The sequence below is a fragment of the Zonotrichia albicollis genome, chromosome 2 (assembly GCF_047830755.1).
Source record: "Zonotrichia albicollis isolate bZonAlb1 chromosome 2, bZonAlb1.hap1, whole genome shotgun sequence".
Taxonomy (NCBI): domain Eukaryota; kingdom Metazoa; phylum Chordata; class Aves; order Passeriformes; family Passerellidae; genus Zonotrichia; species Zonotrichia albicollis.
In genome coordinates, this window is record NC_133820.1 from 10,366,475 (window position 1) to 10,381,851 (window position 15,377).

Genomic DNA, 15,377 nt, shown 5'->3' on the forward strand with positions numbered 1-15,377 from the left:
ACACTTTCAGATGATATTATAGGAATAAATAAGAAAAGACAAGCCATTATGATTTTCCTAAGTATGTGATAATAATTCTGTGCATCCTAGATTTATGCCAAAGCCAACGCAAAGTATGAACTAGCTGATACTTATTATGAAGGCTGAATAATTCTGTATCATGTTGAGATCCCCAAAACCACTCATCTACAATATGTCAAGCCACCATGAAAATTTTGGATTGTAAAGCCTGAAAGAACTATAAATGGACAGAGACAAAGAATGTATCTGTTTAAGTTGTGTTTCACTGTCACAGCCAGCTTTGTGGACTAAAAGCATCCCCAGTGGGTATCCCCAGCAATTCAGCCTTCACAAGGGGTTTCATGAGCAGCTCTGCAAACCTCTCAGCAGACAGAGCGAGTACACACAGCCCTGGTTCAAAAGGAACATAATATGTCATGACTTAATAGTGTTTGATTTCTCCCCAGTGGTTTTTAAGGCTAGAGAGTTGACCTCCATCCTCCCTTGGTGCTTGACTGTTGACATCGCCATGTTCTTTCTTGATTAACCAAACCTCATCCTCCACTTTATTCCTTAAGCCTGGTTTTTCAAAGAGTGCTCTTACTGCTTAAGAAAAGGAAGAACAAAGAATTGGACAAAGCAGCTACATAGAACACTTAGTGAGATAGGGGGCTAAAATCCCACACCAGGCTTGGCAGCTGTGATAATGATGTATAATTTAATTGAAGCTATACTGTGAGCCTCAAAAGGACTTCAGACCTTTTCCCATGTTTATATATTATTCAGGCTAATGGCAACCCTGAAATAGAAAAAGCTTCTTATCTCTTAAAACTTTTATTGCAGCGAGCTCAAAATGCACAAAGCTGAGTGCTGGTCTGTCTGCTTTAATGCAAAGTGAAAGGAGGCTGCTTCCAGTGCTCTTTTGCATCTCTGTCTTGGCAAAAAGACAGATGGGATTGGATGCCTTAGAAACCAGGGATGCCATGGCATGCACGAGAAATTGAAAGGTTTGAGTTATTTCTATACTTAAAATATGTTATCTATGTCTGGCCATTATTTGTTTTCCCTTTTTTTTTTTCAACACAAGTTCATAGAAAAAATATAAATCCCATTAGACAAGACAAAAATCTATAGCAATCAATACAAATGGCACCTCCTTTGCATTTTGTGCAAGTTAAATGGCAGAAATTGCTGCACATTTAATGCTGTTACAAAAGCCTGTGTCTAGAGGGGTTTTGAAAACTAACAGGATAATTTACAGAAGGATGACAAGTGGCTTATTAGCAGTTGTGTTGTCTGGTGTGTATTCATCCTGTAGACCACGCAGCAAAAAAAGGATCACTCTTCAAGCTGGTTTTCCATCTATGCTCAACTTACAGGGGAATGGAGGAATAAATCAGGAATCTTCATAGGAAGGTTTTTGCTTCCAGCCACTGTTTACACCATAATGCAAAAGTGGAACTCAGTATAATGTGATACAAGTGCACATGCCCACATGAAAAATAATACACCTATAATTAAATAACCTAACCCCAAATCACATCTGTGGAAGACAGTGGTCACAGAAAGCCAGTAAGGAATTCTTCAAATTATTTTCCTTTCAGAATACATTGCAGAATTTCCCCCTGTGGTGGCTGTCCATAGGTATTGTGGTGATCGATGAATCACAGAGCTCATCCCGTGATCTCTCCCAATGTGCAAAGACAACGTGAGTGCCACTAAACAAATCAGTCACTGCTGAATTTCTGCTGGGGAGATTATGAACAGATAGATTCAGAGCTAGCGACTGCCCTTGCCATGAATCAAAAATGTGTGCTGCTAAACTGATTTAGGGCCTCAAACTACATTATCTGTAAAATGAAATTACCATGTTCTTTGTTTGGAAAGGGAATTGAAAAGACCAATATAGATCAAGCAAATTTACATGCATAATACATTACATTATCCTGTGTTCTCAACACATCTCACTTTCTCTACATGAGGTGCACTTTTTGAGAGCACATGCAAGCTTTTGTAACATAGATTTTGTTTAAACTAGGCTTTAAGCGAGTTTTTGAAGCAGCTATGTCGTAGAATTCATAAGACAATGCATCTTCTGCAATCTGAATGGTACAAAAACTCCCACCAATTACTGTGTTCTCTTCAGTTTAAAGAGCAATAATATGCCATCAAAGGGCACCAGAAAGGAAATCAGTAAAGAGCCATATTTTCCCAAGAATATGGCTCATACTGAGCCATATTTCCCCAAGAATATAAATTAAGCAAAAGCAAATTATCAGGAACAAAAACATATCTACATCTTCTTCATGATCCATTATATTGTCTTTAACTCTCTCCCTACAGGAATAATTCAAAGTAACATTTCTTATTAGTAGTTTTTCTATTTAAATACAGTGAAAAATTTATTAAAACTGATTGAAAGAAATTAATAACTCTCTGATAGATAATCTCTGTAGATAACCATGTGTAAAAGGTCTTCTGAAAATTAGAAAACATTTGACACACAGAAAAAATTGTGTACTGAATGTGAAAAGCAAAGGAGCTGGAAAACAACTTAACCAACATATATGTACTGGTGCCCAGGAGCTGTAATGCAGAATGAACTCTTAAGACAGCTCAAAGAGTGATGCTCCATAAATGTTCGATTTTAAAATATGTCCTATGCTGTGCAAAGAGTGAAGTGAAACCATATTAAATAGCGAATTTATTCTCCTCACGGTAACAGACCCAATGCACTAATAAGTTAACTAGGAAAAAAAAAAAAAAAGAAAAAAGGAAGTGGAAATAGAGATGTTCCTCCTAAAAGACTGAGAGACTGAAATTCAGTTTTTAGTCACTATTATCCATGAGGATTCTTTCTCAGAGTACCAAAAATTCTGTCCTTTCCATGGTATGTCTGTCTCTGCACCAGGAGGATCCACCTCCAACTTTAGAGAAGTTCCTTCACAACTCTACTGCAATTCCATTCTTAGACTCCCACAGTCCTGGTCTTTAAACTATATATTTTTCCTTCAAAACAATATTCAACAGTATGAAGGGCTTGATTTAAAAAAGCTATTTCTTCAGCTCTCCTCCTATTTCCCTTCTGCTATCTTCAATGCTCAAAAGCAGAAGATTGCAACTTCAAAAATAAAAATAGAAATTAAAATTCAGCAAAGCATAAAGTCATTCTTCTTTTTTTTCCACAGTGACTACAAACAGCTAGAACATTACCCAAATTTTAAGACTGTCACTTTTTATAGCAGAAGCCAAAGAGTCTAGCAGGGGAAAAAAAAAAAAACCAAAACAAAATTGCGAAGTTGAAAACCAACTTTTGTCCAGATATTTAATGAACTTTTTATTCTTCACCCCATGCTCTGCAACCTTAAACTATTTTAAGTATGTATTTGTTCTTTTTGTTATTAAACATGTATTATTAATCTAAGTTGTATTGAAATTTATACATAAATTGAAAATTATTGAATGAAGATATTCTTGACATCAAAGCAACAGTAATTCATTAAAACACGTTCTCTCACTGCACAAACCTATCTCAAGTCCATGGATAATCAGGAAGATAATAAATAGCTCAGCCAGACCCCTTGCAGAATGATGGATGGCAAATACAGACTGTAGACAAATTCTCAAGCTTTACTACAATCACCAGCAGCATGGAATCATCCTAACTAGGGAACTGCATCAGTGTCACAATTTTTCTTCTGTCCTCATCATCCTGAGGACTTTTCCATGCTCGCATCTGCAGATCAGTTCTTCCCCAACTGATTTGATCTGTTTATAGACAAGGACTACTCAGCAAGAAATGCCAGGATTGATTATCAAATAGATGATACCCAGCTGAGACCCAAAAAAGCAGATTATTCTCCCATTTGAAGTGGCATAATTCTAGAAATTTCAGTGAAATTCCTCCTGGCCATAAGAAAGATGCTGAGCACATTCAAGATGCCCCAGACACACCCTGATATACAGAACAACACTACAGTTCTTCTCAAGGAGGTACAAGAAAAAAACACAATTTTATATTTGCAGAAGATACTTAACCAGGGGCATCCCTCAAGGACTATCATCTGTTTGATATGCTAATATTTTAAGCCAGAAGTAGCAGATTTGGTATCTCCATTGCTGTCCAGAGAAATGCTGAACATAGTGACTGAAAAACAGGCTCTCCCTGCCTCTCTTCTGGAGATAAAAGAAATTAAGAACACTATCTGTGGTTTCGCAAAATAAGCATAATGACATTAAAATGATGATAATGGAATTCAAAATTTCAATATGTCAGTATTTAAAAATGTAAGTAAAGAATGCTTTTTGAAATACACAACTTATAGCTTGATATTGTTTTTATTTGTGAGTGTCTGCCACTGATTTTCAGTCATCCAATCCTGCAGCAGCTTTCTCTAAAATTTCTAAGGAACCTTAACCTTCATGGGAGAAGAAAGCTAGTGACGTTCAAACAGCATGAAAGGTGGCTCCCAAATTTTCTATAAGTAAACTGAGTAAAATCGCTCAATATCTCTCAAAACCACTTTCTCTAACTTTCAGAAAACGTTTGTGGGGGGTTTTTTTCTCATTTCTATTTTCCTATATCAAACTTGACATAGATTTCCATTTCTTTTCCCAATAAGTTTCTAACCAGTGGATAAACCATTTACTCCTATGTACACAGCTAAGGATCCCTTTTTTCTGTTTTTGCACTGTCAGTCCAATGGACCTACAAACTAGGTTAAACTACCAAGCCAGAGGCACTAATCTGAGGCACTGTGGTAAATCTGTGACTTTTCTCCCTCTAAACTTTCCAAAATCCCCCACTGCACTTTTAATGAACACAGAAAGTCCAGCAGGTGGAAAGTTAATTGTTAACTCAAGCAATTAGTGGTGTTTAGGAGAACACTTATCCAGCCTCCTCCATAGGAAAGAAGTGAAGACTTTTCTTCTCATTTGCACAACCACAGACCTGTCCATGCCTGGAGCCACAGCAGAAATTTCCCTGGTGATGCCTCCTCACAAATTATATGAGTGTGGAAACCACAGGGTTTTGGAAACCTAAAGCTGAAATGAAACAGGATAAAGAGGAGGGCTGCACTTAGGCATGTCAAAACTGGTTTCTGTGAGGGCTGAGAGTCCTTGTCACTGGGAGCTTCTGCTGAGTGATCAGCACCTCCAAATAAAACTGGATCTTGTCTCTCTCTTGTTTTTTCCATTATTTTAAGTTTGCTCATGCAAGGAAACTCAGTAATGGAAAAACACTGATTTTGACAGAAAACCTTAGTAAAAAATTTTAACACTTCATTTCTCTGGGCAATATAGTTCTGCAACCATGAAGCTGTTTTAGTATCTAGCTGGTGACGTGATGCAGTTTCAAAACTAGTTAGATGAAATCAGTGCTAGGATGAGACCTAAAATGACACAATTCAGCCAAGAACAAGACTTTAGGATTCAAATATAAATTACTGAAAAAATAATTTCTTTTGAAGGTACTCTCACTATTGAACAGAAGCTCTAAAACAAGAGCATTACTTTATTGGTGGTTCAAGCAACATTTACCAAAACTAACTAATCTGTAAAAGCATCACAAATCCCTGCCCCCCCACTTTTGAATATACTAAGAAAAGAAGATTTCCTGAGATTATTTAGTAATGGCTCTTGAGTCTTCCTTAGATCATGCTTTGAAGTAAAAAATCAATAGTGTTTAACTGATGAACAATATTTTCTTTGAAAATTTGTAGAAAGGGAAAGCCAAAATAACATTTCTTCAGCCATTCTGGTATGTGTTTAAGCTTATTCATCAGTTTGAAAGTGCACATCTGATCTGTGCTCTTTCAACACCTAAAGGCAATGTACACGCATTCATTTTATTTGTGGACAAAAGTAAAGAGAGTGTGCTTGTGCTTGCTGGTTTTCTGATGTCAGTGATGCTTTATGGTTCCAAAATCTGTTCAACACAGAAAAAAAAAAATTGCAAATAACCAAAGGAGAAGAACCTGTATGCGTGGTGGGTGAAGTGTTATTTAAATATTCCTTCTGGTTTATAACTGTTTGATCAACATACTTTTTAATATGATAGCAAACACTTCAAGCAATACTCCAAGCACAGGATGTGGACATAGGATTCAAAGAAAGGTGTCACCTTATTATTTTTTTTTTCCCCTAGATAGTCTGGAGCTGCAGGGTGAAGCTATGTGTCAACTTGAACTCCCCTAAACCCAACCATGATCACAATCTCTTCTCTTCCCTTGTGGCCATAGCCCCCTTCTGTACCGAGCTCCCCTGTGGCCTGAGAGCGTTCAAAGGAAGGGATGGCATCAGCTAAAGGAATGCCATCAGCTAAAGGAATGCCATCAGCTACAGGAATGCCATCAGCTACAGGAATGCCATCCTCTCTTCTCTGGCCAGTTCCCACCTGGATGGGCTCCCTGAGCATCCAGCAGATGTGCAGGAGCAGTGGCACCAGTGGAAGAGCCAGAGGGAGATCCTGCAGAACAGGACTCTGGGAAGATGGAAACTGAAAACCTGGCTTAGGCTGACTCCATCTGCAATCCCTTCTCAAAGGTGTCTGGAAACACTCTCCCAGCCTATGTTTTAATTGCTGCTGTTTAGTTTTGTGACAGCACTGCTCTGCTCTTAACTCGATGTTACACTTCCCCCACATAGCTCCCCTTGTGACTGCAAAAGCCACATCATTTTCCCTCCCTTACAGCTGAGAAAAAAACTCTCACAAGCTCAGTTTTCCATTGGTCCCATCTCCATTGCATCTGCCTGTATGAGACTAAACACAGGATGCCAAACTTCTATGAAGTATTTCAAATGTCTTCAAAGAGATTAATAAACAGATACATATATATTCCATTTATTCCAACAAAATATGTGCAGGAAGCTTCAAGCATCCCCAGAAAACCTTTTAAATTCAGATCTTACTCTGAATAAAGTGGTGTAAAAAAAGGTGCAAAAAATTTGTTTGTTTCATGGGAAAAGGACCAAATCCAGACTTAAGAGAAAATAGAAGACTAAATAAATCCCTGTTAATTTCACAGTCACTCTGCATCCAAATAAATACTCTTTCCCCTTTTAGGAATTCTGAAAGCAAAACTATTAGAACACCCTTTGGTACATCAAATCACATACTGTGTGTAGTCATATGCTTTATATACTTGCAGTCAAACTAAAACTGCAGATCCACACTTACAGTACTCAGTTTCTAAAATTAGACCTTTAGATCCTTAGCTATGCACAAGCCACCTCCTCAAATATATCGAGCTTCCTCTGAAGTGAAAAAAATTGTGAATTTCTTACTACTCAAAATCAGGTTGCTTCTGTGAAACACAGGGAAATACTTTTAGGACCCTGAGTCTGAAACTTTTGGTCAGCATTTCATAAGCTTTTCCAATGTAAAAAAGCACAGCAGCATGTTTAATCTCTCAATATTTAAGAAATAATGTTAGTCATACATCATGGTAAAATATTAAAAAATAATTCATGCAGTTTATCCTTGAAATTACATAAAATAAATTACTTAAATTAGATAAATGGCAAACTATATAAAGTGTTATGCTTAAAATCACATAAAGTAAACAGTGAATCATCCCAGCACAGCTGGCTGTGCTCTACATGCGCTGCAACTCAACCACCACATCAAAAGCTCCACATACAACCAGACCCCTCATGCCTCACAATTACACTGAAATCCAGGCTACCTGGCTCCATGTCAATGACTCCTATCTACTTTCATTTATTTAACATTTAAACTAGTGTTGGTGTACTACATGCACCCTAAATAATGCATGTGCTGATCAATCTGTAGGGAGACTGAATCTGAGGCACACAGCTTTGCATCACCCCCACCAGCAATGCCTTGCCAGAGACACTTAAGATTTGTAACACTGGTACCTTTTGCTATAAAAATGATTAAACTGCAGTAGAGCTGAAATTGGAACTGAAATATAAGGCTGGATCACTTGCATAATAAACTTTGATTTAGTCATTAAAGACATTATTGCTTCACTTCCCCGTAGACAGTAAGGACAGGCACCACCCTCATATAGTTCTGTGGGGTGATGCCCTGTGGTTGCATTTTATTTTTACTTCTACAGTTTTATCCTAAGTAAATCAAGTCACTGTGAGTTCTAAAAATGGAAATTCTTTCAGTGAAGCACAAAGGAGATGTGAATAAATGAGGCTTTGGGAAGAAGGCATTCTTTAACCTGGATTTCCCAGCCCTAGGTCTTGTCCTTTTCTTCCGAAGTCTTTTCATCTCCAACTCCTCTCCCCAGTCCTGAAGGTCTTCTCTTCACTTGGGAGGTGTTGCCAGCACTGTTGCCAAATTATTTTCATGCCAGGTGTGTGCACAGAGTCTCTCTGTGCCCCTGCTGAGGCTCAGCTCACCCCAAGGACCATCCCAGAGTGGCTCAGGCTGCTCCCCCTCAGCTGGGGTGGCCAAAGGACAGATCCTGTCACAGAGATCACCATGCACAGGGTCAGACTCCTCAAAGCTGCCCAGCAGCCTGGATGGGCACAGCTTCCCCCCATGGGGAATGCCTGAGCTGTTTCCAAGATGAGTGAGGGGTTTATGTCCTCCAGGAGTGGTGGCTGTCCTAATGATGCCACCCTCTCTCTCTCTGAACAGTTCTGTCACACAGCCTTTCACACAGAAATCAAATGGGCAGCTTAATTCCCAGTCTGCAAACTCTCCCAGATGCCACTGGACAGACACAATGCACATCCACACTCAAACCTTCCCCCCTTACATATGACCAAGATTTATGGCAAAGGGAAGAAATTGAAGAATTCAGAAGGGGGTAGGCATTAGCAACACCTCAAATCTGCTTTCTGATTTAAGATGGAGTCATCCAATGCAAACTCAAAACAATACTTAATCTTCTTGTTCTTTTCCTAGTTTGTTGGTCTCCCTATTGTAAATCCTTCTTAAACTTGAACCATGGGGTGTTATGTCAGCTTAAAGGGAAAAAGAAATTCCAGTTGATTTGTACTTCCAGGTTCTGCTTTTAGACTCCAGTTTATCTTGATCATTAGTTTATAAATCCCAGTTTAAAGCACATTTAGAGACTGCATTCCAGTAAATCATTCTGAAAGGTTTTCTGGCTTGCAGACTTAAAAACAGCGAGAAAAGAAAATGGTATCTTTATGTTTCTCTGGACCCACATACAGGACTCATTTCACTCCCTGACACCTAACATAGCAGTTTTCTACCCATAATTCCATTCTTTTAGTTGTATGTAACTATTTTTCTTGGATTTGGTGAATTCCAAGGAGAAAAATACAGATGAAAAGAGTTGGTTTTGTCATAAATACAGAATTATACAGAAGGACCATAGAAAATGTCTTAGAGCTTGTAACTTCAACACTGAAATTTTTACTGATTGTACCAGAAAATTTTCTAGATTCATTAACTTGTACTGATCATGAGCAGGACCTACACAGACACAAAGCCCACACACATACCAACACTCTCCAAAGAGGTCCACACTTTGCAGCACTTTTGAAACAAAATATGGTATAGAAGAACTAGAGGATGGTCTAAATCAGCTGTTTCTACCCATCATGCCCCTCATTTCAGCATAGTGGATACAATGAGAGTACATACAATGTGAGCCATCCAATGCACTTCCAGCAACAGAGCTGGAAGTTGGTATGCAGATCTCTGGCTGTCTGGAATCTCAGAAAAATAAGAATATAAGAAACCTCTGTTGCCATTTTGGGATGGGCTTCCCAGTGAGCTTCACTGGAGAAGTCTGCATGCTGACCTCTCACCAAGCAACACCCTGAATTCCATGTGCACACCAACAAAAACAACCCCCACCACTGAGATAGGAGCAAAAGCTGATCCTTAATGGTTAATGGGAAGGGGAGGTGCACACATCCTGTTTTGGAGGTCAGAAACACTCAGACTACATGACATGACATTACAACTGTGTTCTGACAGATCCTGAACTTGGAGCTCTCCTCAGAAAGCAGGCACCCTCTCCAAGCCACACAGCACTCACAGTAATATCACACATGAAACAAACCACTGGGCAGCAGGGATGCTGAGGTTTTTGCTGATTCAGAGCTCCAAGCAAACAAGACAAATTGCTTCCTAGCCTCCTTGAAACAGGTATCTTCCTTATGTTTTGTTTCAGCTGCAAAAAACACTTCTCAGAACAGCAAAAGACCATATTAAGATATTTTCTGCAGTCAGGTTCACAGGTTATTTTCTACCCATGATAAAAATTCAGCTCTTTGCCTCTGCCTGAGAGTAGGTAAGAGACCAAAGCAATCCAGCCTTCATTTACCAGATTTAATTGAAAATGGGAGAAAGAGGAAAAAAAGTTAACAGCATTTCTTAAATCCCAGAAACTTGACAGTGACATATATTCCTAAGTCACATACCTCTGAGGAGAGGTCATGCTGCCCAGAGTAAATAACAGCTTGTAATTTGCAACGAGAATACCCAGCAGCAGCACTGTGTGATACATGTGATAATGTGATTTACAGGACCAGGAAATAATTTTCAGATATATGTGCTGCATTAACAATCCAGGTTAAGCGTGTGCTGCAACTTTTCCCTTGAAGGTGCAGTAGGTGGAAGATTAAATGCAACAAAAGGAAATGTCGAGGGGGGGAGGGAGGAGTCTCCTGCTGAGATGTTGTGATAAATTATTAAAACTTCTTTTTAATGTTGATGCTACTCTTTAACCTCAGATCACAATACTGACAGCAGAGAAAAGCTGGAAGTGCTATTAAAGCTGTGATAAACACACCATGCTGTGGCAACACTTGTAAGGGGAGGAAAAAAAACAAGTAAAAAAATCCTGGGGGTGCCTCCAATCAGCAATACCAAGAAACAACCAGGGAGAAAATATCAAACTATCTACAATCCACAGTCCCTCAGTCCAAATATTTATGAGATACCATTTATGCTCAGTGAGCTATATTAGATTAGGAGACCTCAATAACCTGTGTTTTCCATAAACAAATGTCATGCAAGGAAGCAAAACAAAGTGAACTTTATGAAAAGGCACATTTAGTGAACTGCTCACAGCACACACAGGGTAAATCTTCCCAGCACTTTTCAACAGAAGAGGAAAATGGATTGCTGCCTTCAAAAATCATAAGTGTTTTCTCAACATAGCATTTTTTTCGATGAAGTTAATGCAATTTATCTTTATTAACACATCAACACTGACATAGCCAGTCAGCCAATTAGTGCTGCTGGCAGTGCATTTCACAACATCCATGTATTCTAAAAAAAAAAAATGTCTGTCTAGTCATTTTTACCACATATACTAACAATTCTGCACTCAAAATAGGCTTCTTGCTTTCTTTCTCTCTTCTTTCCCAACACTGTAGCCCCTGTGACAGGGGTAACATCACTTCCAATAAAGCCACAAGAGTCCCAGAGGCTCCATAATTAAAAGAGCAATCTGAATTCTCACAATCCAAAAAATCACTACATTTTTAAATGGCATGCATTTATTTGTATCAAGGCCCCAGACATTATTCTGCTAATGGTACAAAGCAAAGCAAAATTCCTGCAAGGAATACATACCTTACACAGAGACAGCCAGGCAAACTAACAAGAAAACAAATTAAACTCCATGCTCTCTTTTTAGCATCCTACTGCAAGCCCACACAGCAACCTGAAATCTGAGTCACTCAAAATAGCACAGGTATTCTCCTTAGATTACTTTTAATGCAGCTTTTCAGTACCTTACCCAAACATCCATCACAAAACTTTTCCTTTCCACTTACCCCCCTTCCAGTGTTTGCCTTTGGTCCTGCTAAGCTTGCTCAGGGTTGGTCCAGAGAAGAGCAACATCAAAATGAAAAGAAGTTCAAGCATAGTGATTTTCCCCTTTTTCAATGACAACATTTCCACAAGTTATTTTAGAAAAATATAAAAAAAAAAAAATTAAAAAAAATCTCACATCTTCTCCCCCACTTTGTATTTACTTAGGGAAGAGTGATTAATCATTGAAAAATTAGAGCAAGGAGTAGCTTTGCTCCTCTCAGACGTTGAAGTAATTTTTCAATGATGTAGCCCTGAGGAAAGCCACATTTCTCACTGATCCGATTTCTCCCACACAACATGCAGCCAGCACCGCTGCTACTACAGCAGCTATAAAATAATTTCTGCTCCTCACTTGGGTTTCTGTGGGAATATATTCCTCAGCTTGCAGCGTGAGCTTGATTGAAAATGATAAATACAGTAATGCTTGTGTCCAGCAGAAAAGAGAAAAGATGTCAGGATTGTGAAAAAAGATGAGAAGCAGTTGTACTGACAGCTTTAAGCCTGACTGTCTGATCCTAATAGCTGTGCAACCAACCAAATTGCTCTTTTAAGAGTAATAAGGCTTCAGTGAAAGCTGGTGTCACTGCCACTTGGGTAGGTAGTGCAGGGCTTGAAAATCACCAAGGAACCTGCTGGAGATAACGACTGCCACGGTCCCAGCTCCGAGCGCAGAGGGCTGAGCAGAATACACTATGCACAGGGAGCATTTAATCTCTATTGTGTGCAGGAGATTTCCTGCTCTGCACTGTGCCACTGCTCAGGACTTTGCACTGCATTTTCTTAAAGCTTTACTTCACATTCTAAACTAAAATGCAAGCTCCAACACCCTAACTGCTTGCAGCGTTGCTGAATTATTGCATGGGAAGAGCCCTGCGTGATTTTTTAATTTTTTTTTCTTAAAGTAGCAAACAGGAAGAACAAATCTTTAGGAGTAGCAGCAAGCTTTTCACTGCACAGAGCAGCTATGCATTTTATATTTTCACACTGCCTATCCTTAGGATCTCCAAAATCCAGGGGGCGGGAGCACAGGGTGGAGAGGGAAGGAAAGAGAAAGGGGACATTCAGCAGTGCACACATTCTCAAAATAATAGATTGCAGTCAATTTTCCCTTTAATAGGTGTTGCTGCCACAGAAATAACAGAGCTACTACCTACATCTCCAAATGTTTGTATTTGAGATACACACTGACTCTGCTGATGCTGGATCAGCAAACACAGGACTTTCTGTGAAAAATTTTGGATTTTCATGCAAGGTACTCTGAGAAAGATTCCTGACATTCAGACTGCTCAAACAGTTTTGAGATGCCCAGTGCTTGCTTAAGTGTGCCCAAAAACTTGAATCCATCTACAGTCTGGCATTTTGTTGTTTCTATATAAGCATGCAGTACTCAAACCAATGAGCCACAAAGCTTGTGCGGTATATTAATATAAATTTTAAAAATCAATGCCTTTAGAATGACAAAGCAACGATGGTCACAAATTCCCTGAAGTTATCACATTTTCAACCACAGACATGATGCCCTTTTCAGTGCAACACTAAAAAGATGGTATTAATAAATCTAAAGCCTTGCTTATTCATCTGAATAAAGAATGATATTTTGGCTGGTGGAGACAATCATGAACATCTGATATATGTTCAGAGATATTTTTTTTAAACAAACAGCATCTAATATCACAAACAAGGAAACACTGGGATTTCACCATGACCATATCAATGATGAAGGATCTTTTATTTTTAAGTTCTACAACATATTTATGGACTTGTGTGAGGATGTAACATTTGCATTTAGACAGAAAACAAACACATGCTGATGTACAGTTCTTCATCCTTCTGTGCATTAATTTTTAAAAGTTATAAGACAGCCTACCAGATGCTGAGTCTGATACATCAAGGATGATGTTTATGGCTCTTAGTTGCCAAAAAATTAGGTCAGTATCTGTCACGTAGAGTAACTAAGCTGTGGCTTCTGTTAAATTCCTCCATCAAGCCATTCTTAATCACCAGTCTCATTGCTAATAATTAAAACACAATTTCTTGTATTTCTGTCCCAACTGTAACTGAAATGAGACAGGCAAACACTCATGTTTGTTTGATTGCTAGCACCATGTGATGTGTTGAAGAACCAAAAAAACTTAGAAGGTCACAGAGGTTTGACGATTTTTGCATCCGGACAATAAGAAAACCTTAAACTAAACAACCCACAGCTCCCCCCCTCTCAGGTACCATAAAATTCACTAACTTAAAAGTTTTGGATCAGAAAGCAAACACTTCCAATGTCCAAAATGTGTGACAATATCAGTCACACCTCAAAACTTTTTACAGATTGTCTTGGCCCTCTCTGTAGCCCTATGTCACTTTTACCGCCCATGTACTTTCTTCAGTCTCTGTCTTGATTTAAATCTTATAATCCCCTGAAAGTCTATGACACTATCCTGTTCCTACCCCTACCCATGAGTAAGTCAGCTGCTATGGGGAAAACTATTCCCATTGGTGGCAAGCATCCTTAAAAATACCCCTTTGATCCCTATACTGCAAAAAAATTCAACCCAGCCTGAATACCTTCTATTCTCAGCATTGATGAAACCAGTGGCTTTTGGAAGGTAGGATGAGTTGCTGTCAGCTTTCTGCCAGCTCTGACATGAGCCTCCAGCGGCTCAGCAGCATCAGGTGCTGCCTGAGTAGCAGCTCAGGTGATACAGCAGGAGAAGGGCAGGACCACCAAGGAGTTTGAGGAAAACCACCACTGCTGCTGGCTATGGCCATGCTTGGTTCAGTCTAATGCCTGAAGTGCCCAGCTTTCCACTCTGATGATGGTTTCCTGCATTATTTTATAAAGGTAAGTTTTGAATCCTTAGCATTATATTAGGAGTGAACAGGCAAACCTTCAAGGAAACACAGAAAAATTGTTCTTATGAAATTCAGTGGGGTTTTTTAATGCCAGGTTCATTAGAATTTCAATTTTCCAGAGTTGACATGCCTCCAGAGGAAAGATATGGTTTTAAGAAAGATTATACAAACTTTGAGAGGGATGTAACATCAGAAAGACAAATAAAATAAACTCAACATTTATTTTTCTTTCAAGTATCATGATTTTTAAGTCAATATCCTGTTTTAGAGATGTAAAATGACTGATTTGGAATTTTATTTCATGCTTTGAGTATTCAGTAGTGGAAAAGTAACCAGTCTATATCTATTAAAAAGCAACCTAAAAAGCAATCTATTACTATTACAGCAAACACTTCTCCAAGAGCTACAAGAGGCAAAACAATCCCATGTCAGACAAATGTCCCTGATGACTGTCTAGTTCCTTTTTTGATTGATTTATGCTTTTCTCCACACCCCTAGGTCCTAGCAATGAGTCTAATGTGTTTAATTACTTCCTCCTATTTCTTTGAAAAGTATATTTGACAACCTTATTGAGATCATGTAGTGTTTTCATCATTAAAAAATCCTTTTCACCTTTCCTTATATTATGGTTTTCTAAATACCCTTCATACAACTTACTCCAGTAAAAAAAGTAATTTCTCAGACCAAAGATTCCTACACTCAGAGCCGTCCTTGCTGCCTTCACCTTAAGTATATCCAGTTCTAATTT

General features: G+C 38.7%; 1 protein-coding gene across 15 annotated transcripts in view; it reads right to left on the reverse strand.

The window, feature by feature from the left end:
• The window catches only part of ROBO2 (roundabout guidance receptor 2), a 1,042,455-nt gene that overhangs the window by 854,301 nt on the left and 172,777 nt on the right, over positions 1-15,377 (reverse strand). Inside the window, exon 1 of one of the 15 annotated variants that reach the window (XM_026794852.2) lies at positions 11,743-12,652. The exons of 1 other annotated variant lie outside the window; for it this stretch is intronic. In XM_026794852.2, the coding sequence (XP_026650653.2) occupies positions 11,743-11,863 (121 nt within the window). In that variant the 5' untranslated portion in view covers positions 11,864-12,652. Of the gene's footprint in view, positions 1-11,742; positions 12,653-15,377 lie in introns of those variants that run through there. 13 more of the 15 variants (XM_014268608.3, XM_074532747.1, XM_026794854.2 and 10 more) reach the window with 13 other exon arrangements.